General features: G+C 35.0%; 1 protein-coding gene across 1 annotated transcript in view; it reads right to left on the bottom strand.

The window, feature by feature from the left end:
* GALNTL6 (polypeptide N-acetylgalactosaminyltransferase like 6) overlaps nucleotides 1–24,383 on the bottom strand; it is a 1,234,451-nt gene that overhangs the window by 682,850 nt on the left and 527,218 nt on the right. The window contains exon 4 of the mRNA XM_059393223.1: nucleotides 12,628–12,766. Within this exon, the coding sequence (XP_059249206.1) occupies nucleotides 12,628–12,766 (139 nt within the window). The remainder of the gene's footprint in view (nucleotides 1–12,627; nucleotides 12,767–24,383) is intronic.

The raw sequence follows: 24,383 nt of genomic DNA, 5'->3' as shown, positions 1-24,383 counted from the left end.
TGAATTTATGTCTTCTTCCATTTAGAGTAATATCAGAAAAGAAAGAAACATATAATTTCACTCATGAATTTATGTCTTCTTCCATTTAGAGTAATATCAGAAAAGAAAGAAACATATAATTTCACTTGTATATATTCTTAATATTTGTTGATAGATTTGTTCGAGTAACAGAGGCATTAATATTACTCAAGTAACATATTACTCGCTTATTTAAGATGAAATAAGCTTAAGAATGGAATGGTTGAATGCTTTTTTTTTTAAATTTTTTTTTAATATTTTATTTATTTATTTGACAGTCAGAGATCACAAGTAGGCAGAAAGGCAGGCAGAGAGAGAGAGGAGGAAGCAGGCTCCCCACTGAGCAGAGAGCCTGATGTGGGGCTCGATCCCAGGACCCTGGGATCATGACCTGAGCCGAAGGCAGAGGCTTTAACCCACTGAGCCACCCAGGCACCCCTGGTTGAACGCTTTTAAATATTCTTTAATTATATTAACATATTTCAGATTAAAATGAGAATATATATACACCCCATGTGAAAGGAAACTTGGAACATTTTTTTCATTTAATGTTAGATGTATTAAAATGTTATTGCACAGTAATGACTTCAAAAAGCTGACAGAGAGTTATATTTTGAGCTTCCTTTGGGGCCCACATTCTCCATGACTTTGTGCCATTGTTTAATAATCATGGTAATTTCCTGAAATGGTACCAATTCAGATCCAGACAGTTCATTAGGATGTATGTGGAAGGGGAACCAATTCAAAATACTACAATCTGTTTGACTTCATTAATACAGGGATTTTATATATATAAATATATATAATATATATATCAAATAAAAATATATTTTATACCATGTTTTGATAACATTTATAAGTGCATGATGACCAGAACCCTAATAAGTAAGTGATTTATTGCCTCAGTCTATCAAAAGCCATTTATAAAATTGCTTTACTGATAGATGACTGTTTCAATAGTTTAATTCCAGAAGGTTTGTTTTAAAAGGATTCCTAAGCAAGATTATCAGAATACCTAAATATGCTATAGTTAGTCAACCATATTTATATATATATATTTTTTAACTTCTCAAGGGAACCACTCATGCTCAAAAAGAAGAGGAAGTTTCTTTATATTCCTTTAGCTTTTTTGTCATGTGATTTTCTTGTGAAACCATTTTGGTTCAGCTAAAGTTCTTTCAGTCCCATTCTCAAAAGCCGCAGAATAAAATGTCAAGTTGGCATCTGGCTAGTGACAAGCATACTATAGAGCATATCTATGTAAGTCATTTCCAGGCACCAATTTACATAGTAATTGTTTTAATGTCAGCCTATCCAATTTTCAATGGCTGCTCTTAGTCACTGTTTTTCTCTTCTAATCTTGCCATGTCAGTTGGGTTTGATAAAGCAGTGATAACTGACAATTTATTTTGCTTTTGACAGGCCTGAAAAATTAGTTTGGAATGCCAAGTATATGTAAGTGTGTTTTTTGGTGGGGGTGGGAGATAGTTACCACATACGTATGTGTGCATGCATGTTTTTGGTCACCTATAACATAGGAACTATTTTGTAAGTTAATATTTCATGTGGTAATAGGATTATCACTTTAATGTAATGTGATACATTACATCTGTACTGAGGAACAAAAGTTTTTTGTGTTTCTGCCGCTGTGTGTTCATTGTGGCGTTGTGGCAGAAACACAGTGAACACAGAGGGAAGAGCAAAAGAGAAGGCAAGAGATAGGCAGGATCAGAATATGGAGGCAGGCGTCGTGTTCTCATCAATTATTTTTCATGCAACAGAAGTCTTTGAAGTATTTTAGATGGGGGATATGATGATCTGCCTTAATTCTTAGAGCTCACTATGGCTCACGCTGAGGAATGTATTGCACAGGGCAAGAGGGAGTGTATGAGGTCCAATGATGAAGTTATTCTAGGATTCTAATTAAGAAATGATAGCGGGGGTGCCTGGGTGTCTCAGTGGGTTAAAGCCTCTGCCTTCAGCTCAGGTCATGGTCTTAGGGTCCTGGGATCGAGCCCCACAACAGGTTCTCCGCTCAGCGGGAATCCAGTTTCTCCCTCTCCCTCTACCTGCCTCTCTGCCTACTTGTGATCTCTGTCTGTCAAATAAATAAATAAAATCTTTAAAAAAAAAAAAAGAAAGAAAGAAATGATAACAGGGGGCAGGGGGCGGGGGGCGCCTGGGTGGCTCAGTGGGTTAAGCCTCTGCCTTAGGCTCCCGTGGAGGTCTCGGGGTCCTGGAATCAAGCACCACATCAGGCTTTCTGCTCAGTGGGGAGCCTGCTTCCCCCTCTCTCTCTGCCTCTCTACCTCTTTGTGATCTCTCTCTCTGTCAAATTAAAAAAAAAAAAAAAAAGAAAAGAAAAAAAGAAAAGAAACGATAATGGATATAGTTGCGATTAAGTGAAGTGCATGCATTTGAGACCCGTTTGGCACTACATTTGGGGTGCGGAATTAATAAGCCTTGGTAGATGAGATCAGCAAGGAGAGAGTAAATAAAATGCAGAAACTGGGGGCCAGTACTGAGCATCAGTGAGCTTTAATATCTCGCCATCAGATAAAGAGGAACTGTTCATAAGGGACTGGAAAAGCCTGGGGATAAAAAGCAAGTGTATTTCCATTCCTTGAAACAAGAGACAAGGGCTTAAAAATGAGAGAAGGGACAAGGTCAAGTGCTGCTGGAAAGTTTCTTAAGACAAAGATTTTTAAATATATTGGATTTTGTCAATGTGGAAATAATTAGTGACTTTAGCAAGAAGAAAATTGATGGCACTGTAGTGTCTTTAGTCAAATTAGAACTGCTGAAGAATTGAACAGGAAATGAGGAAATCAGTATCTATGTAGAAGTTGGGGTTAATAGAGGGAAAAATAGGTAAAGAAGTCATTTTACAAATGTGGAGGTACCAAAGCTTTTATCATATATGATTAAATTTATTCCAGAATTATAAAATATAAAAAATATTAATAGCTAAATTATCCACTTCTGCAGGGAAAAAACCAAACATTTCAAAACCAACAGGCACTTACCACTACACACTAGTTACAAAACCCTAGAGATTAGTACATATTACATTGACTCAGATAACAAGGTCTACCAGAGGAATTCATCACTTCATTTGGTAATAATAAAGAAGTGAAATAGAATTATTTGACTTGGAGAGAATGGAGAATGTTTTATTCTTTTAAATAGGTTTATGAGATATAATTTACATACCATACAGAGAATTTATTGTATCATTTAGGGTGCATAATTCAATAGTTTTTAGTGTCTTCACAGCCTGTACAACCATCAGAATAAACAATTTTAGAATATAATTATCAGTTCAGAAAGAAATCTCAGACTCTTTCTCTTATCTCCTCATAGCCTTAAAGTAACTACCATTTATTTTGGTTTCTACAGATATTCCTATTCTGTACATTCACATGAAGAGAATCGTATATAGTACGTGAAATTTGGGGTCTTGTCTTCATTTAGCATAATGTCTTCAAAGTTAATCCAAGATGTAGCATTTATAATTATTTTATTCCTTTTTATGACTGAATAATCTTTCATTGTATGGATATACCACAGTTTGTTTACACATTCATCCATCAGTGAACATTTTTTTTCCATGAATAAGGTTGCTATAAACATTCATATACAATTTTTGTGGCAATATAAGCTTTCAATTCTTGAGTGTGTACACAGACAAGGAATTTCTGGGTCATATGTAATTCTGTATTTAATTGTTTGAGAAACTGCCAAACTACTTTCCAAAGCATTGATGCCATTCTGCATTCCCACCAACAGTGCATAAGTATTCCAATTTCTCTACATCCTTGATGACATTTATTATTTAAATTTTAGGCTCTAGTCATCATACCAGATGTGAAGTAGCATCTCATTTTGGTTTTGACTTTTATTTCTAATGACTAAATGTTGAGCATCCTTTCATGAATTTGAGTATTCAGATGATCTGCTCATATTTTAAGTGGATTATTTGTCTTTTTACTATTGAATTATAAGAACTCTTTATGTATTTTAGATACAAGTCCTATATCAGGTATATAATTGGCAAATATTTTCTCTAATTGTGTGGTTTGTCATTTTGCCTTCCTGATGGTATACTTTGAAGCAGAAGAATTTTTCATTTTGCTGAAGTGAAATTTATCTTTTTATCCTCATGTTGTTTATATTTTGATATTATACCTAAGAAATCTTTGTCAAATCAAATATCATAAAGATTTATTTACAAATTTTCTTCTTTTAGCCCTTATACTGAGGACTTGGATACACTTTGTGCTGATTTTTATGTTATCTGAGGTAGGGGTTTAACATCATTCTTTTACACGTGGTTCTCTAGTTTTCTGAGTACCAATTATTTAAAAATATAATTTTTCCACATTGATAGGTCTTGACAATCTTGTCAAAAAATCAATTAATCATGAATGTCTGGAATTATTTCTGGACTCTCAATTATATCCTATTGATTCAAATATTTATTCATATACCAATACCACACTATCTTGATTACTGTTGCTTTAAAATAATTTGAAATCAGGAAGTGTCATCTTATCTGATTGCTGTTCTTCAGGATTGTTTTGGCTATTTTGGTCCCTTGCAATTCATATTTGAATCAACTCATCAGTTTCTTCAAGGAAGTCAGCTGGGATCCTGATAGGGATTTATTTTTTTAATCAGTATGGAGTGTTTTGCCATCTTAATGTTAAATCTGATCTATAAACACGAGTTGTTTTTTCCATTTCTGGAATTTGTTACAAAAATGTTTGTAGTTTTCAAAGTATGAAGTTTGTTGTCACTTTTGTTCAATTTATTCCTAAGCACTTTATTCATTCGGATTTAATGGTGAATGGAATTGTTTTCTTTACTTCATTTTCAAATTATTTACTGCAAGTGTATAAAAGTAAAGTGATTTCTGTATAATTCTCTTGTACCTTGCCACCATACTGAACTTGATTATTAGCTCTAATAAGGTTTTTATTTTGTTTTGTTTTGTTTGTGCTTTTTTGGAGGGGGGAGGGTTGTTTGTGTGTGTGTGTATATGTGTGTGCATTTCTCAGGATTTTCCATAGAGAATATTGTGTCATCTGTCAATAGAGACCATATTCTTTCTTTCCAATTTAGATGTCTTTTACTTATTTTTGTTGCCTAATTGCCTGAGCTAGAATATAAAGTACAGTTTTGAATAGAGTCATGAAAGTTGACATTCCTTTTACCCCATGATCTTATGGGGAAATGCACCCAGTTTTCCACCAATAAATATATTAGTTTTTAAAACTGGCATATTTTCAGGGCATTTGGGTGGCTCAATCTGTTAAAGCGTCTAACTCTTGGTTTCAGATCAGGTCTTGATCTCAGGTCTTGATCTCATGGCATCTAACTCTTGGTTTCAGATCAGGTCTTTATCTCATGGTTTCAGATCAGGTCTTGATCTCATGGGGTCATGACCCCATGTCAGGCTATAGGCTCAGTGAGAGAATGCTTGGGTATTCTCTCCCTCTGCCCCTTCCCCAACTTATGTGCTTGCTCTCTCTCTCTCTCTCAAATAAATAAATAAATCTTTTTAAAAATGTCAGACTTTCTCACTTTTTTAATAAATAGGCTAAAATATTAATCACTTCCCTCATTTCAATAAAATGTGAGTAGGAGTAAAACGAAGAAGGAACAAATTTAGGATTGCTTTGTTGCATTAGTATTACAGAATAATATGCATCACTATTTCAAATTCCCATTTTCTTCTCATTAAGGAATTAAAGTTATGAATCCTTTTTTCAGACTTCAGCTTTCAGTTTTATGTATTTGATGCTTATCATGTTATAAGGTTACAAAAATATACTTTAAAATTCATTAGATATGATTTCTAAGCAGCTGTAATTTTTTAGAAGGTTCTTTGGTTTTATTTTTTATTTTGTGGGTGCACTGTATAACTTTCAAATTACCAGTCTTTTAGACCCCAGTGCCCTTGTGCTCATCCTCATTCTAACTTTCAAAGAATCTGCTTCATGATGTCATTTACTTCAAAAGCTAAATGTCTGACAGCTCTTGAACTGTTACCTATTTTAGGAGGATTTTCATTTCAATGGAACTCATGTTTTTATTAGTGTGATGAAAACTCTTCCATATCTTTCAGGCTTTAGTCAATAAATGAGATGTGTGTGTAAATTTTTGTTTTTATTATTTTATCATGGTTTTTAAAACAATGATCCCTAGAAATACACAAATATACTGAAGTTTACACTAGTTTGCAAAAACTGGCTCACAAAAAAATACTGAAAGATACTCATTTGAATTATAGTTGTGAAAGATTATTTTCTATCTCCTATTCCTGATCATTCCTCCCCCAATTTGATGCTTGTGACTTAGGCTTTTTGTTTTCTTTTCCTTTTTCCTTTTTTCGGCCATATTTAGACATACCCTAGGCTGGAATTACATTTAATTCAAATGATACAGCTCCCATCTCCCTCTGTGAAGTATTCATACCTGATTAGAGTGGATGAATAGTCATTTTAGCTTAATTTATTTCAGAATTCATTTGTAAATTTGTTGAAAGAAGACACTTCATCAACTTCACAAGAATCATAATAAAAACATGAAAGAATGCCAGTGCCTCCCACATTTTTATGTAACTTTTGAAATTGAGAAATACAAAAAAATTATCCTTGAACACTTTTGGATGATTAAACTCAAACATTTCTGTGAATGATTTCTAGCATTCAAGAGACTAGAGTCAAAACAGTTAAATAACATTTTTCTAATTCATATAAAGTTAAAATATTCTAAGCACATTCATTAAATCATAGTTTAAAAAATTAGACACATATAAGTATTTTTCCTCAAATAAACTCACAACTGACTTACAAAATTCAATTGTTTTTATGATTTAAATTTTAGAATTATAGTTCACTTGATCTCCATGTATTTTTTTATCTTCATGATATAACTAGAGAAGAAGGAAGCAAAGCAGGAGGCTTATCATCAGAAAGAAAAGAAATAACTGAATATGGGATGCTGCAACTGATTTGATAAACCTGGTTTTAATTTTAATCATCTTAATACGTGGTGAGATACATAAGGAAAGTTAGCATCTACATTTGACAAAGTGGGTAAATAGAAATTAAAAATGACACATTGACTTGTTCAGCACCACAGTGCAAGTCATGAAAGTAAACCTTTTTAGAATTATTATTCAACATAATTTCCAGAAGGCAGGAATGCTTAGACTATATGGCACTAAAAATAAAAAAAAAAATTTAAAAGTTACTCAAAAGTTTGTAATGTTGAGAAATTGTGTTTTCTCGTCATATACAAAGATGATATTAGGCACTATTTATCTAGGGAGGAGACTCCTCTCCTCTTGATAGATGTTCTCATGTAGAGGGACAGCCATTAGATTACTACTGCTTTTCAGGAGAAAGGAAGACACACATCTGATAAATTTGTGTTACTGAGCTTATCATGCTTGGCCTAGCCCCTCCTTCATTTTTCCGCTTTGAAACTTGCTTACCTGCAGAGATCAGATGTCTAACTCTGCCCTCCATGCCTAATGTTTTACAACTGTCCTTGCATGTTCAGCCATGCCTATGACTTGAAGGCTGAATGTGCCTCATTCTAGAGTTCACACTCAGCTCATAACTACATCGTGGCCAGTGATAGAATCCTACCAATAATAAAAATAATATTTTAATTCCCAACCATTTCTAGGACAATCTTTCATTTGGTTACGAAATTGTACAGGGAGCAGGGTTGTGATATACCTGCATCACTACTGAAAGGGCTCATATAATCAAGAGGTTGTAAAAATTCTTGTAGATTTTCCTAAGAGTTGAGATATCACAGAATTTTTTTCTCAATGTTCAATATCTTATTTATTGTCAAAGTCATGCAGCTATCTAGGGGATATAAGTGAAATATAAAGGAAAAGTTAAATTAAAAGGAAAAGCCATGATTCAGAGTAGTACTTTCTTAATACAAAAATATCCCAGCTACTCAGCCACCTTATCCATGCCTTTTGAGGAGTGCGTATGTACATGACTTTGTATCTGTATAAACATGTCTTCTTTTCTAGCAGCAAAAAATGAACCCTAAGTCAGGATGCATTTATCTGAATCCTCTGCAAAGCCTACCTCAACTCTCCTATTACACATGTACTTATGCATCCTAGTCTCATGAATTTCTTCTCTTTCTAGATGTAATTTCGTCTGGCACACATTCAATATACCACATTTGGGGGAGTATTTCTGATAACTAGTTATAAGTTTACTTATGTCTAGGGAGTAATTCTTGCTCAAATACTCTCCAGTCTTATCTTGCTAACAATATATCCATACATAAGCTTATCAGTCTCTTTTCTGTGCAAGCCATTCATCCTTCCATGGTTTTCTACTTCCCCATTTTATATGTATTTTGTATTCTAAATATAAGCTTCATATTTCCCATCTTCAACTGAAAGTCAAAATAAGTGTTCTACAGCATACAAAGATGTGGAATCCCAGAGGAGTGACAGAATACAAAGAAAATGCACAATCAATATACAGGTGAGGGGAAGTTGAAATGTAGTAAAATGAAGCCAGGCCAAAAGATAGCTACTGACTGAATATTTGTTCATGCAGAAACTCACTGCAAAATTCTTATCTCAGCATTGCATTATCAAAAATAATGTGTTTTAAGGACATACCTCAGGTTGAGCCCCAGTACTATGACTATAGACATAATTAAGCAGCAACTGAAGAAGGGAGTATTTAAAATGCACAGATAGGTCCTCAAAAAGTACAAAAGTCAACCAAAAGGGAAGGGATGTGGATCTGGAAGAAGGGGTAGAGAATTTGACAATACCAAAGCATAGATGGGAAACAAACAAACAAACAAACAAAAACAAAAAACCCCACTAAAATGTAATTCACAAGATAGGGAGATGCTAAAATTATGTAAGAAATTTAAAAACGTAGTGTAAGAACACATGTAAGAACATTTGTAATGTAAAACAAATCTAAGAAATTTAAAAACATAAATGAGAACCTTAGAATTTATTATTAGGATATGAATAAGGATCATTAGATACATGCCAACTGACTTTCTGTTGGGGTTAATGTAGAGCATGAACTCAGCCATAATACCTGGCTTGCTACTATGTAAAAACGGAGGCTGCTGTGGACCAAAGAAGGTTTCAGAGAAGGGCATGGGCCTTTGGAATGCCCAGCCTGTGAGAAAGCACACTGCTGTTGGAATGCTGCAGGGAGTTGCCTTCTTGAAGCTTTCTGAGTCCAAACAGCCACCCTGTGATCTAAGATGTATGCATTGGCCCCATCCCCCACCCCACCACTGTCAAGGTTCAGCAGAACTCCTAGAGCACACAGATTAGCATAGTTTATCTTTCTGGTAAACAAAGCCGCTCAGTTTCAGCAAGACCCTTTGGCATACATCAGTGCTTGAGAAACAGTGATAAGGATTTGTGATTATCATGAAGGACCAATAAAAGCAGGAGCAAAGAAGAGCAAAGGGTCTTCCTCTCTGAGTGTTGACCCCTTTGCCTTCTCCTCTCTTTCAGGAGTAATCTTTTATGCATCCATACAGGGATTGCTGGCCATTCCTGGCAACTTTCCTGTATATATGGCTCCCCACTTAATGAGAATCTATCACTGACTCAATCAAGTAATACAGCCAAAGGAAAGCAGTTCATTTTTATGCTAGTGGACAAGAAAGGATCAGGAGAAGTAAAAGAAGAATGTGCTCTGGATTGGGATTTCTGAAATAACTCATGTTTTAAAAACTCTTCACAGTGAGCTAGAATGTACGTACACTAAGCATGTTAAATGGCTAGAACCATGATTTATTTATTTTTAATTTATTGAATGAAGAATATGAATGAGTAGAGAGAGCACTTGTGTATACAGAGAGAGTGATCTATAGAACAGTGGAGTAAGTTCTACAAATCTGTGTTTTGGAACAAAGACTGAGTTAAGCAAAATTGTAAGATATGATTCCCTAATATTTTCCACTACAAAATCCCAGAGCAAAGAAAAATAAATTCTTCTTTTCTGGCACTTTGAGCCTGTAATTTGAATTGGCTGACTGCAGATGCAAAGTTTCTTAGAACTGTTAGTTTGATTGCAAAAGTCACACAAATTTTGTATTCTCTTCCACAGATTCTGCCAATATAAACAAGCTCTGGTCAATTACCTGCAGCCTAGTTAAATGCATATTACTGGCTGGAGGTTTTGTCCATTTGCTTTCATAATTTCAAGAACCATTTACACAGAGCTACATGCTTTTGTGATTACCTGTGCCTGCATTTTGAGAAGTACAAATGAGGTCAATTGCATTAGACTTTAAACAGCGAGATCCCTGGAAGATTTCTTTGTTTTAGGCTCTCCATTTCCTACAGGTGGAACCTTGACAAAATGAGGCCTGCCTTGGATCTTTCTTCCTGCATCTCTGAGGGTCAGATACTAGACTAACCAGGGTAAACTCTCACTCCTAGTAGTCCTAAACTTAATTCTTTGCAGTCATCCATCTCTAACGTTCTAAGGGTGGCTTGCTCTGTTAGGCATCTGCCTATGGCTCAGGTCATGATCCTGGGGTCCTGGGATAGAACTCTGCGTTGGGCTCCCTGCTTAGCTGGGAGTTTGCTTCTCCCTCTCCTTCTGCTCCTCCCCTAGCTTGCGCTCTTTCTCAAATAAATATATAAAATCTTAAAGGTTTTTTTTTTTTTTTCTTTCTATTTTGGTGTCATTTTACTAGGTGAGTGTCCCACTAGGTATCCAGCCTCAGTAAATAAGTAAAATATGGTTGGTGACCATATTTTTATCTCCCCTAAGATTTTGAATAATGCCCTCTGATACTGTAAACTCAATAACTCTAATAAAAGTTTCAAAATATTTTCCTCTCCATTTTTCCATTTTCTTTTCCATTTTTGCCTAAGGCTATCTTTTCTCAAAAGGTGGTAGTTATGCTAAAAATACACTCTGAGAAGAATGGGAATATCAGCCTTCTTTTGACTTCAGTGATTTTCTGCACTGTTTCCATCCGCAATTCTTTCCACTTGAATACACATTAAAAGATTGGAAGTGTGGGGGTGGGGGAGGAGGTGGATGGAAATTATTCTCTGAGCACATTTATTATGCCAACAATGCAATTTAATGCATCTTTGATGGTGTGCAATTAGGTATTAAAATTTCTCATAACTAGAAATGTTCTCGGTCAGTGGGAATTACTGTAGATAATTTCAGGTAACCTGGGAATAATTTGGCTAGCTAGAAGGCCTAGACCAATATATAAAGCATTCAGTTTAGGGAAAAATTGATTTGTTCTTCACATTAATCCTCTGCTTAACTATATTGGGAAAAGCAAATTCATATAAACCATGAGAAAGAAACCAGTAATTCTTTTATATTTTAAAGTAAATTTATAAAAACACAATATGGCAACTAAAAACTGATCCCCCAAACCATACTTTACTGATTTTTTTTGGAAAGGGTTAATTATTTTTGCACAAAATTAAGAGTTTTATTGTACATTACTGGTTTGATTTAGAGTCCTACCTCTATTTTCATTGTTGCCCTTTTTAAAAAAAGATTTATATATTTATTAGAGAGAGAGAGCAGGGGGGGGGAGAGCAGAGGGAGAGGGAGAGAGAGAATCTCAAGTAGACACCCTGCTGAGTACAGAGCCCAACACGGGGGCTAGATCCCAGGACCCCAAGATTATGACCTGAATTGAAATCCAGAGTCAGAACTTCAACCAGTTGAGGCACCCAGAAGCCCTGCCCTTGTTTTATTTTCTCTGATTTTCTTTCTCTCACACCAGTGCTTCCAAAGGGAGACTGAGGTGAAGGCAGGGGTAAACATATTAATATAGTTGGATAGCTTTATCAAATATGTAAGGCAATTTCACAAACTCCAAATTGTGATCACATCGTTTGTTCTTGGCATGCTTTTGGCATTGTATATGGTAACAAGAAAACCAAACAGACTAGAAAAAAAGGACAGTAAGCAATGATAGGAGTAGGTAGGTGTGGGATTTCAGGAAACTATATATGATATCATTCTTACTTCCTTTTGCACCATAATGTTTAGTTATGGGTTAGTAAAAACTGAACTCACTGTTAATTGATAAGCTACAAACAGTTCATAAAGTGACCTGAAATTGAGCAGCCAGCCATAACCTTTGGATTACAGATGCATTTATTGTAGGCATTTTTATGCAAGACGTAGCAACAATGGTACTGAATATGGCTGGAGTGAAAATGAAGTGGCACAAATGTGGACAGTTCTGACAATGCTGATCACAGAAAAAATGTTTGCTTTACCACCTACTTGATAAAAGGTAAAAATATGGATAATATCTTAAAACACTGTATTTTAAATGGAGATAATACAGGCAACTCAATGAAAATGTGAATTTTTAGAAAGTGGGTACTTACTCTCTTCTAGCTTTAAAAAATAACTTCAATTTAAATTTAAATATTGAAGATTATGTAATACAAATGTAATTTTGTAAAATTATTATGGCAAAATTTACAGTTATGTATCTCACTGTGATACACATGAAATATAATTAAAAAACAAAAAACAAAAGAAAGCCATACTGCATATGGGGCTTGCTGATACTCACTTAGCGTGGCGAATATCTGGCAGGGACCGCTCTAGAGCAATATTGTTGCTGACAAAAATATTGAAACCATTTTCCCTGTAAGCTGAGTCATCATGGTCCTCTTCAGTGAGGGGGTAAGGTTTCCCATGCTCACCTTTCCCTAGTAAGAAAAACAAAATGGGATTATCCTCTCTACAAAAACCACTTAATCTTCTAGAACGCACAATAAGAATGAAACATGTGTACTTCTTTAGTCACCCGTTACTATGCTCTATGGAAGGCCTTTTATTATAACATACTATTTTATTTAGGAAAAAGAGATATGCTCATGATAAAAAGCAAACAACACAGAAGTAGAAGTATAATCATCTTCCGGAGAGAACCACTGTGAAGATTTTAACTGTATGTTTTGTAACATTTGTATGCAGTTTGTATATATATATATATATATATATATATATATATATATATATTGCCTTATAATTTGATTTTATCCAACTTAATTATATAAAAAAGCCATATTTTCATTTACTTCCAATGGTTGATATTAGTTCATTGTATCCCAATTTAATACACCATTCCACAAAAGATATACTTTCACATTATTTCTAATTCTTCCTATTAAAAACAATGTTGAAATGAACATCTTTGTTTGTATATTACTAGTAATGTATTTTTGGAAGGGGAAGGATAATTCCTACAAATAGAATCTTGAATATCTGTAGAGTAGCTTATGATAGTTTTCACACATCTTCAGAAGCATTGGATAATATTTTGACATTTACTTATGAAATATATATTATTCATACTTTAGCTTACTTTCTCTCGATTACTTAAAAAATTAATAACTTCATATACGGAGGTGTTTTTTTCAATTTTCTTTTATTTATTTATTTTTAAAGATTTTATTTATTTATTTGAGAGAAAGAGCTAGACAGAGAGAGAAAGAGAGAGAGAGGAGAGCATGAATAGGGGCAGAGGGAGAGGAAGAAGCACACCCCCTGCTGAACAGAGAGCCTGATGTGGGGCTCGATCCCAGGATTCTGGAATCATGACCTGAACCGAAGGCAGGTACTTAAGCAACTGTAAAACAATTTTTATATTGTGTTTATTAAAGCTTTGTTAATTACATATAGTCTAAACATTTTCTAAGTTTACTTTACTTAAATCTGATTTAAGACTTCTGGTTTCCAGTTCTGAATGCAAGGAGTTTGGAAGTTACCACTCTATCCTAACAACAAGTACCAAGATGAACAGACTAAAAAAATCAACAACTCTTCTTATCCCACAGGAAGAAAGGACATAGGGCAAACTGAAGTCCCCAAAACAGAGACAAACAGGTGAATATAGGGAATTGAGGCTTACCAGGGCAGGCACTCAGAAGTGCAAACCTCTTAGAAATCAGTGCCTAGATAGGAAATCTTAAAAATAATTGTCAAATTGCTGGAGCCTTAGTGAAGTCTGAGAGTTAAAAGCTCCAGGGCTAGGGTATTACCAGAGCCCAACTAACCTGGGGGAAGGGAAATACCCAACTCCAGCCTACTCTAACCATCTTATCCTACCAAAGAGGAGTCACACTCCAGAGGCAGAAACTCAATTAAGACCAGACCTAATCATAAGACTATTGAACACCTCCTCTCCTTGCCATACCTCATCATCACATTATAAACAGCCTATTTACAATAATTCCTTTACCCAAAACATTATATCCTTCTACCAGGAAAAAAAAATTACAAGACATAGCAAAAGACAAAAAAAAAAAACACAATTTGAAGAGAGAGTGAACATCAGAACCAGCCATGGCAGAGATGTTAGAGTTAATCAGGCAGGGAATTTAAAGCAAATATGATTCATATGCTAAGGATTCATATGCTAAGGTTGAAGTATATAGTGTACAATAGCATATGGACGATGCAAACAAAGAGGTGGAAATTCTATGAAAGAATAAAAAAGAAGCCCTAGTGATAAAAAAAAAAAATAACAGAAATGAAGAACGCCTTTGATGGGCTTATTAGTAGACCGGGCACACTTAAGAAAAGAATCTCTGAGCTTGAGGATATATTAATATCATCTTCTAAAACAAAAAGGCAAACAGAACAATGACTGAAAAAACTGAACAGAATATCCAGGGATTGTAGAACAACTTTAAGAGGTATAACAGGTATAATGGAAATAACAGAAGGCGAAGAAAAAGAGAAAGGAATAAAAGATATATAGGAAACAACAATGACTGAGACTTTCCCCAAATTAATGTCAGAGAGAAAACCCACAGATCCAAGAAGATTAGAGAACACCAGAACAGGACAAATGACAAAACAAAACAAAACAAAACAAAACAAAATTACAAACTACCCCTAGGCATATCATTTTCAAATTATAAAAAAATCAAAGCTAAAGACAAAATCTTAAAAGAAATCTGTGGGAAAAAAAACACCACATACCATACAGGAACAAAAACAAGAACTACACCTAACTTTACTTCTGAAACCATGTAAGCAAGAAGAGAGTGAAATGAAATATTTACAATTGAAAGAAAAAAAACATCAACTTAGAATTCTTCATGCTGTGGGATTGTCCTTCAAAAATAAAGGAGAAATAAAGACTTTCTCAAACAAAATTGAAGAATTTGTTGCCACAGGTAGATTTATATTGTAAGATGTTTTTAAAAAGGAAAAGTGATACAGATGAAAAGTTTACGTCTACATAAAGAAAAGAAAAACATCATGGAGGAATAAGAAAAGATAAAATAAACAAAACTTTTTACTTTCCTTAATCTTAATTGATATAACATAGCAATTTGTTCAAAATAGAGTACCAACAATGGATTACATTATATACAGAGATATATATATCTCAGATGAGCTTATATACTAAGAGAGAAAAATGGAATCCTGTAAAATACTCAATTAAAAACTACAAAAGACAAAAAAAAAGTGGAAGACAAAAATGGAACAAGGAATAAGAAAGCAAATAGAAAATAGTAATGAATATGGTAGATATTAATCAAAATGTATAAATAATCACTTGAAATGTCATTGGTCTAAAGGCACCAATTAAAAGAAAGAAATTGTCAGAGTGGATCAAAATAAATCTAATTGAAGATTTTTCCCATCCAGATGTTTTTTTTTCTTTCATAGTTTATTTACCTATTATATTTATGAATAAGCCCTTTCCTTTCCCAATATTAATTTTTAAATTTTTTTAAAGATTTTATTTATTTATCAGAGAGAGAGAGAGAGGGGAAGAGAGAGAGCACAGGCAGAAAGAATGGCAGGCAGAGGCAGAGGGAGAAGCAGGCTCCCTGCTGAGCAAGGAGCCCGATGTGGGACTCGATCCCAGGACGCTGGGATCATGACCTGAGCCGAAGGCAGCTGCTTAACCAACTGAGCCACCCAGGCGTCCCTAATTTTTAAATTTTAATTTATGTATTTATGTATGTATGTATGTAATTTTTAAAGATTTTATTTATTTGAGAGAGAGAGAGAGCATGATGGGGGAGAGGGGATGGGGAAGAAGCAGACTCCCTGCTGAACTGGGAGCCCAATGAGGGGCTCCATCCTGGTACTCCAGGATCATGACCTGACTAGAAGGCAGACACTTAACCAATGAGCCACCCAGGTGCTCTGCAATATTATTTAATTCATTCATGAATTCAGAGTTTTACTAACATTTTATTTTCATTTTGTCCATCAAAATTTTGAACCATCTGAAACTTGTGAGAAAAAAGAAGAAAGTATCACATTCAATTTCTCACAAATAGGTAACCATAGTGACTACATTTAATAAATATTTTGTCTTCTCCTTTTTTGTTTTAAAATGCCACATACAAAATTTCAGGCATATTGGCATATTTGGGGACTTCCATAATGTTTCTTTTTTCTGTCAATTTTTACATTACAACACTGGCGACAGCACGTTTTAATATTTGGCAGGGCCACTTCTAACTCACCATATTCTTTTTCAGAACAATACCACATGATTATTTTTCTATGGGAACTTTAGACTCATTTTACTATTTAATAAAATGGTTATTTTGGATTTTGTTTTGAAGTTAAATTGAATTTATCAGTTCTTCCTTAGGGAAATAATATTTTGATGTATCTTAACAATTTTTCATAGCTTTTTTCCCTTGGATTTTAGTGGAATTTCACACAATTATTTTTTTGAGTTCAGGTCTTTTTTCTTAAGTTTTTCTAGGTATGTGTTTTTTTTCCACTTTACTAAAAGTATCATCTTTTCTTCTATTTTATTTTCTAAATAGTACACACTAAAGTTATTAATTTTTATACTTAATTGTTAACCAGTTACTTTACTAAACTTTTTCCATATATATACACATCTATCTATCTATCTATCTATCTATCTATCTATCTATCCTGGGTGTTTCAAAGTACACATCATTTTATTTCAAATAATAATAATTTATTTTTCTTAAAGATTTATTTATTTATTTATTTTAGAGAGAGAAAAAGACAGAGAGCAAGAGCCAGGGGAGAGGCAGAGAGAGAAACCTCAAACAGACTCCTCACTGAGTGTGGAGCCCCATGCAGATCTCCATTCTAGGACCCTCAAATCATGGCCTGAGCAGAAATCATGAATCTGACATTTAGCTAACTCAGCTATCCAGGTGCCCCTAAATAATATTTATTCTCCCCTCTTTCTCCTTTCTTCATGCATACCACTTTCAGATTTATTTAATTCTATAGTCAACAATAAATAATACTGGTGTCAACAAGCACTTACTAGGGTAATGACTTTAATGTGATTGTACATGAGTCTGTGAGTGCATGTGTGTGTGCGTGCGTGTGTGTGTGTGAGTATATGTGGTTATAGCCTATCATGTTAAGAAAGAATACTTCTAGTGCCTTTTAAATAAAGATAGTTTTTCATGAATAGAATATGAAAGTTTACCAAATTCTCTTTCAAATTTTATGGGTTTTTAAAATATTTTCACCATATTAACCTTTTATTTAGCAATATGTTATTTGTTTGTAATCACTGAAATATTTTGTTTGTTTGTTAGGAAATTTGGCTTCTATATCAATCAGTAATCCATCAAATAAAAGTGAAAGCCTCCTTTTTTTTTTTTTTAAATCTAGCTTCTGCCCTAATGACATTAACCTCAGTAGCAGTGACAGCCAAGATCAAACAGCTGTGGAAAGGAATTATATGCTCAAGAAGCAGACTGAAAATCTCTCCAATTTTAAGGGAGAGAACCAAAATTTTTTTTAAGTGTTTCCCTTTGGGCATAAAAAAGAAAACACTGGATCTTTTCTGTTTTTCTGTTATTTCTTAGGATAAACTGTCAGCTGCTTTTTTAACCTAAAAGGGAAATAAATAAATCAGTGAGAAATTTCCTTTGTTTAACACCTAACTATTGAGCATCCACTGGGACAAAGTACTATGTTAAATCATTTTATGAACACTTTCTAACTCAACATTACAAAATAAACATTGTTCTACCCATGTTACATATAAGTAAGCAAAAGAGAGGCTATCATTTTCAATATGGATTTCCACAATCAGCAATTAGCTAATTTTTTTTTTTTAAAGATCTAAACTCTTAAAATATCTAAATCTCTCTCCACTAAATGGCCAAATACTAGGTAAGGTCTTTGGACCTTCTATATTCTCTAGCATGAACTGGATTTACAGACACTCTATAAATCTTATTTAATAAGAAAATCATAGTGCATAGTAGTCTTTATTTTCTTTAATAGTTTTTTTATTTTTTAATTTATATGCCCTAAGTGAAATGTATACATGCAGCCAGGCTTCTTTTCAGTAATTTTTGTAGAGAGATTTTTAGTGCTCAGCTTTTAGATTCAGCCACTTTAAGACTACAAATATAAATTTTAAAGCTACACATTCATTAAAACACCTGCCAGTCAAAGGGAAATTCGTTTTCTCTGTACAGCAATTTAGTTTTCAGACAGATAAGTCTCCTGAGACAAGGCTTTTCAAATGAATAAGTGATACTCTAGAGTTATAAAACAAAACTTGTGAGTCACCAATGATGGCATACTAGAAATTCCTTCATTGCAGTTGTGAGAATAGGTTTTAAAATTTTATGTTCTTATGCACAGAGCCCACAGTTTTTACTGCAAATGCTACAAAATCATCTTGAGTTTTAATATGTAAAGCCTCAGGGACTGTCACATCTCATATGGTTTAAGATTTCTTCTATAAAACAAGAAAACAAAAACCTCTAAGCAAAGCAACAAAAATAGGTATACGCTGAAAAATGATTTATTATTCAAAGGTGATTTGAGTGATTATTAGCCTACAGATTTACCTGTTTAACATTTTAAAAATTCCGATATGCCTTACTATTATTGACTGTAAATTCAAATTAGGCCTTTACTTGAAATGTAAAAAATAGTATACTGTCTACTATGTTTAAAATAGTATATATTGACCATATCTTCTTTATCCTGAAGGGCATCTCACCTCTTCCCATAGTTTGGCTATTGTAGACATTGCTACTATGAACACCTGGGTGCATGTGGCCCTTCTTTTCACTACATCTGTATCTTTGGGGTTTAAATACCCAGTACTGCAATTGCTGGGTCATAGGTAGCTCTATTTTTAACTTTATGATAGGATATGGTCCATATATACAATGGAATGTTACTCAGCCATCAGAAAGGATAAATACCCAACTTTTGCATCAACGTGGATGGAACTGGAGGAGATTATGCTGAGTGAAATAAGTCAAGCAGATAAAGTCAATTATCATAGGGTTTCATTTATTTGTGGAACATAAGGAATAGCACAGAGAATATTAGGAAGGAAGGGAAAAATTAATGGGGGGAAACCAAAGGGGGAAATGGACCATGAGAGACTACGGACTCCAGGAAACAAACCGAGGGTTTTGGAGGGACGGGGGTGAGGGGATGTGTTCGCCAGTGATGGGTATTAAGGAGGGCACATATTACGTGGAGCACTGGGTGTTATATACAAATAATGAATCATGGAACACTACATCAAAAACTAATGATGTACTGTATGGTGACTAACATAATACAAAATAAGTAAATAAAATAGTAGAAAAATGAGAAGTTGAGTGGCTCATTTGGTTCAGTCCCACTGGGTTTTGGCTTGGTCATGATCTTCAGGGTCATGAAATCAAGTCCTGCCTCTGGCTCTGAACTCAGCACAGACTCTGTTCCTCTCCCTCCCCTTTTGCTCCCCCATCCTGAAATAAATAAATAAATAAATAAATAAGAAAATAAATACATAAAAATAAAATCAATGAAACAGTATGAAAGGTGTGAGATTGGGGCGCCTGGGTGGCTCAGTGGGTTAAGCCGCTGCCTTCGGCTCCGGTCATGATCTCAGGGTCCTGGGATCCAGTCCCGCATCGGGCTCTCTGCTCAGCAGGGAGTCTGTTTCCCTTCCTCTCTCTCTGCCTGCCTCTCTTCCTACTTGTGATCTCTGTCTGTCAAATAAATAAATAAAATCTTAAAAAATAAAAGAAAGGTGTGAGATTATTTAAAGAATCAGATATAAAAAATCAATACTATATCTACATGTATAGTTACTAAAGAGAAAAATACCATTATATATATATATATATATCTCTGATCCTATGTATTCAAGGCATATAGTAGAATTTAATATGCAAATTAGGTTAGTCTCATAGTGCACCTGGTATTTACCCTCCAGATGAAATGACATTTTATTTAATCTGGAATACATACAGATTGGTCTTATTACTTTTTTTTAATGTTTACTGATATATCCACTATATGCATCACTGGATGTGGAATGGGAAAATGTGTATAATATGACCCCAGGCCTGAAAAAGCTAGAAATAGACTCTGACTAGTAAGATATGGTCTCCTAGGAACTGAACATCTGTGTCCCCACAAAAGTCTCATATTGAAATCCTAATTCCAGATGTGAGGGTTTGGTGTGAGGCCTTTGGGAAGAGGTGATCAGTCTGTGAGATTAGGACTCGTGAATGGGATTAGTGTTCTTATAAAAGAGATCCAGAGAGCTTCCTTGCCCTTTCACCTTGTGAGGACACAGCAAGAAGACGGTCCTCTATGAGCTATGCACTCTCCAGATAAGAAATTTACTGGGGTCTTAATTTTGGACTTTCCAGCCTCCTGAACTGTGAGAAATATAATTCTGTTGTTTATGAGCCACCAAGTCTATGGTATTTTGTTATACACCTAAACAGTCTAAGTCAGAGTGAAACTATAAAACAATTTGTTGTGAAAAGGAAGTGTGGTATTTGTGGAAGTGATTGAATTGGACAATAAACCCTATAAGAATTTCAAAACTGTGGCAAACTGAGGAAGTTTAAATGGCTTGGAAACTCCAAATAGAAAGAGGAAGTTTTTATAGCTCAAATGTGAAGGATGGAGGAAGATTTACACTGTTTCAAGAGGTCTGGGGCTGGGAAGACTATATAAGAATTGAAATAAATGAATTTGTACAGGTGCAAATTTTAAAACATCCTTTTGGAAAATAATTAATAAAACTATATGAATAGATTGAGATCTCATAAAATAAAATACTGAGAGATAAAGTAGGGTTTTGTCAGAGGACAAGAAATTCTAGTGACAGTTTAGGGTACTTAAGCTTTTTTTTAGAAGTAATTAAAGTATAACAGTTACATAAGGAAAGTGTTTTAACACTTTTCCTGAGGGGCTTGAGGACACTCAAGAATTGAGGAACCAGGAGAGACTGTGGACTCTGAGAAACAAACTGAGGGTTTTGGAGGGGAGGGGAATGGGGGCGGTGGGTTAGGTGAACCTGGTGGTGGATATTAAGGAAGGCATGTATTGCATGGAGCACTGGGTGTGGTGCATAAACAATGAATCTTGGAACACAGAAAAAATAAAATTAAATTAAAAAAAAGAATTAATAGAGTCAGGCCTTTACTCAAATACAATTTTCTTGGAGAGATTTTTTCTTAATCAACCAACCCATCTTAAATCAGTATACCAGCACTCCTTGCCCTGTTTCCCAAATCAATATTATTTTTTTTTACCATGCATTGCTTTTCTACCATAAACTAAATTCTAAATTCTAAATTCATTAAGTCACTATTAATTCTAAAATATATTAATTGACTATCTCCTCATTGGGATATAATCTCCATGAAAACAGGGACTTTTTCTGTTCCCTATAGTGTCCCCAGAACATAGTAGAGTATCTGGCACATAGCAGACACCCAATAAATATTTTAAGTGGTATATAAATAATAAAGTGATAAAGATTTGGGCTTATTACCCAATGGAAATAAAGATATTCACTTATTTATTCAAACCTGCAATATTAAACATCTATTCTGAGATAGGGGCTAGGGATTAAATGATGAATATCACAGTACCTTTGACATCATGTGTAAGAAAAGGAAGGAAAAACATCATTGTGATTTAAAATAAAAATGTAATAATCTGTAAGATCATTGAGGGATAGGATGTATCTTGATATCTTGGGGTCAGAAAACATTAGCATAGTACTTATCACATGATTTGTCCCCCCAAATACCTGCAAAGTGAATAAATGTTGAAATGAATTAATGCACTTTGTACTATGAGAAGGATAGAGGATGTATCTCAATGATATGGGATCTTTCAGCAGCAGTTAAACAGGCAGAAAGAAGAGGCACAGGCATGATACACAGAGGTGGTAATTGGGAATTCCAACTCTGGTTTGGTATGGTTGGAATGTGGTGTTCGTAAGATGGAGCAATAAAAGACATGGCTGGAAAGGTAGTAAATTATTGGTTTCATGTTATTCTGGATTGATAAAAGTCCTAATCAAAGTGAATATAGTAAGTCAGTATTCCATACTGATAACTCTAGGGTAACAACAACAAAAAATCACCCAAGAATGTATAACACAAAATCTAATAAGATAAAAATAATAAAACAAACAAAAAAAAATAATAAGGAAAAAATAAAATTAAAAATAATCTGTTACAAAAAAGCAGAAAATAATGAATTAAAGATTATACAACAAATGAGACATTTAGAAACGAAATAACAAAATTTAAATGATAAAGATTAATTCTTTAAAAGAAACTTAACAGAATTAGTAAGAAAACACTTATTATCATAGTCCTGTAGATCTGTTTAAAAATTTTTTCTCTCCTTAACTTTACATTAAATATTTATTGAACAAATGGAAGCACATTTCATCTTTTTTTTTAAGACTTTATTTATTTATTTGACAGAGAGAGATCACAAGTAGGCAGAGAGGCAGGCAGAGAGAGAGAGAGGAGGAAGCAGGCTCCCCATGGAGCAGAGAGCCTGATGTGGGACTCCATTCCAGGACCCTAAGATCATGTTGAGCCGAAGGCAGTGGCTTAACCCACTGAGCCACCCAGGCGCCCCACATTTCATCTTTTTAAGTGCTTTTCCCAAATTTATTAAGGTATAATTAACACATAGCATTCTGTAAATTTATGTGTAAAATATGTTGATTTTATATACTTCCCATAATGAGAAATTACTATCACCGTCTCATTAGCGAACACCTTCATCACTTTTTCTTTTTGTAGTGAGAATGTTTAAGATCTACTCTCTCAGCAACTTTCAAATACATAATACAATATCAGCTGTAATCACCATGCTGTATATGAGATCCCTAGAAGTTATTAATCATATAACTGGAAGTTCATACCTTTTGATCAAAATCTCCCCACTTCCCTAATTCCTCCTCCCCCGCCCAGGTCCTAGCAATCCCATTCTAATCTCTGTTTCTATTAGTTTGGTGTTTTTAGTGATGGGTGAGTGATATCAACCCATATGTGTCCTTCGTGGTCTGACTTCCTTCACTTAGCATACACAATAGATTATTATATAGCCGTGAGAAAGGAGGAATTTTTTTCTATTTACAACAACATGGACTGAACTTGTAGGCATTATGATTAAAAAATTTTGAAAAATCCGGTCGTTTGAGTCAAGATGGCGGAGAAGTAGCAGGCTGAGACTATTTCAGCTAGCCGGAGATCAGCTAGATACCTTATCTAAAGATTGCAAACACCTGAAAAACCATCGGCAGATCGAAGAGAAGAAGAACAGCAATTCTGGAAACAGAAATACAACCGCTTTCTGAAAGGTAGGACCGGCGGAGAAGTGAATCCGAAGCGACGGGAAGATAGACTCCGGGGGGAGGGGCCGGCTCCTGGCAAGCGGCGGAGCAACGGCACACAAAATCAGGACTTTTAAGTTGCACTGAGGGACATTATCGCTCCAGAGGCTAAACCGGGACGAAGCCCACGTGGGGTCAGCGTGGCCTCAGGTCCCACAGGGTCACTGAAGGATCAGGGGTGTCTGAGTGTCGCAGAGCTTGCGGGTATTGGAACGGGAAAGCCATCTACAGAGACAGAGCTGACAGTAAGCTCACAGCTCGGTGTTACCTTGAACAGTCGCAGGCTCGGTGAGCTTGGAGCACGGCCGGAGGTCAGGCAGACGGGAGTAACTGGGCGCTGTTCTCTGAGGGCGCACTGAGGAGTGGGGCCCTGGGCTATAGGCTCCTCCGGGCCAGAGACCAGGAGGCTGCCATTTGTATTCCTGTCCTCTGGAACTCTACGAAAAGCGCTCAGGGAACAAAAGCTCCTGAAAGCAAACCCGAGCAGATTACTCACCCCGGCCCCTGGTAAGGGCGGTGCAATTCCGCCTGGGGCAAAGACACTTGAGAATCACTACAACAGGCCCCTCCCCCAGAAGATCAACAAGAAATCCAGCCAAAACCAAGTTCACCTACCAAGGAGTGCGGTTTCAATACCAAGGAGAGCAGCAGAATTCCAGAGG

The sequence above is a fragment of the Mustela nigripes genome, chromosome 1 (assembly GCF_022355385.1).
Source record: "Mustela nigripes isolate SB6536 chromosome 1, MUSNIG.SB6536, whole genome shotgun sequence".
Taxonomy (NCBI): domain Eukaryota; kingdom Metazoa; phylum Chordata; class Mammalia; order Carnivora; family Mustelidae; genus Mustela; species Mustela nigripes.
Note: the sequence above shows the minus strand (reverse complement) of the source record. Positions and strands in the feature narration are given on the sequence as shown.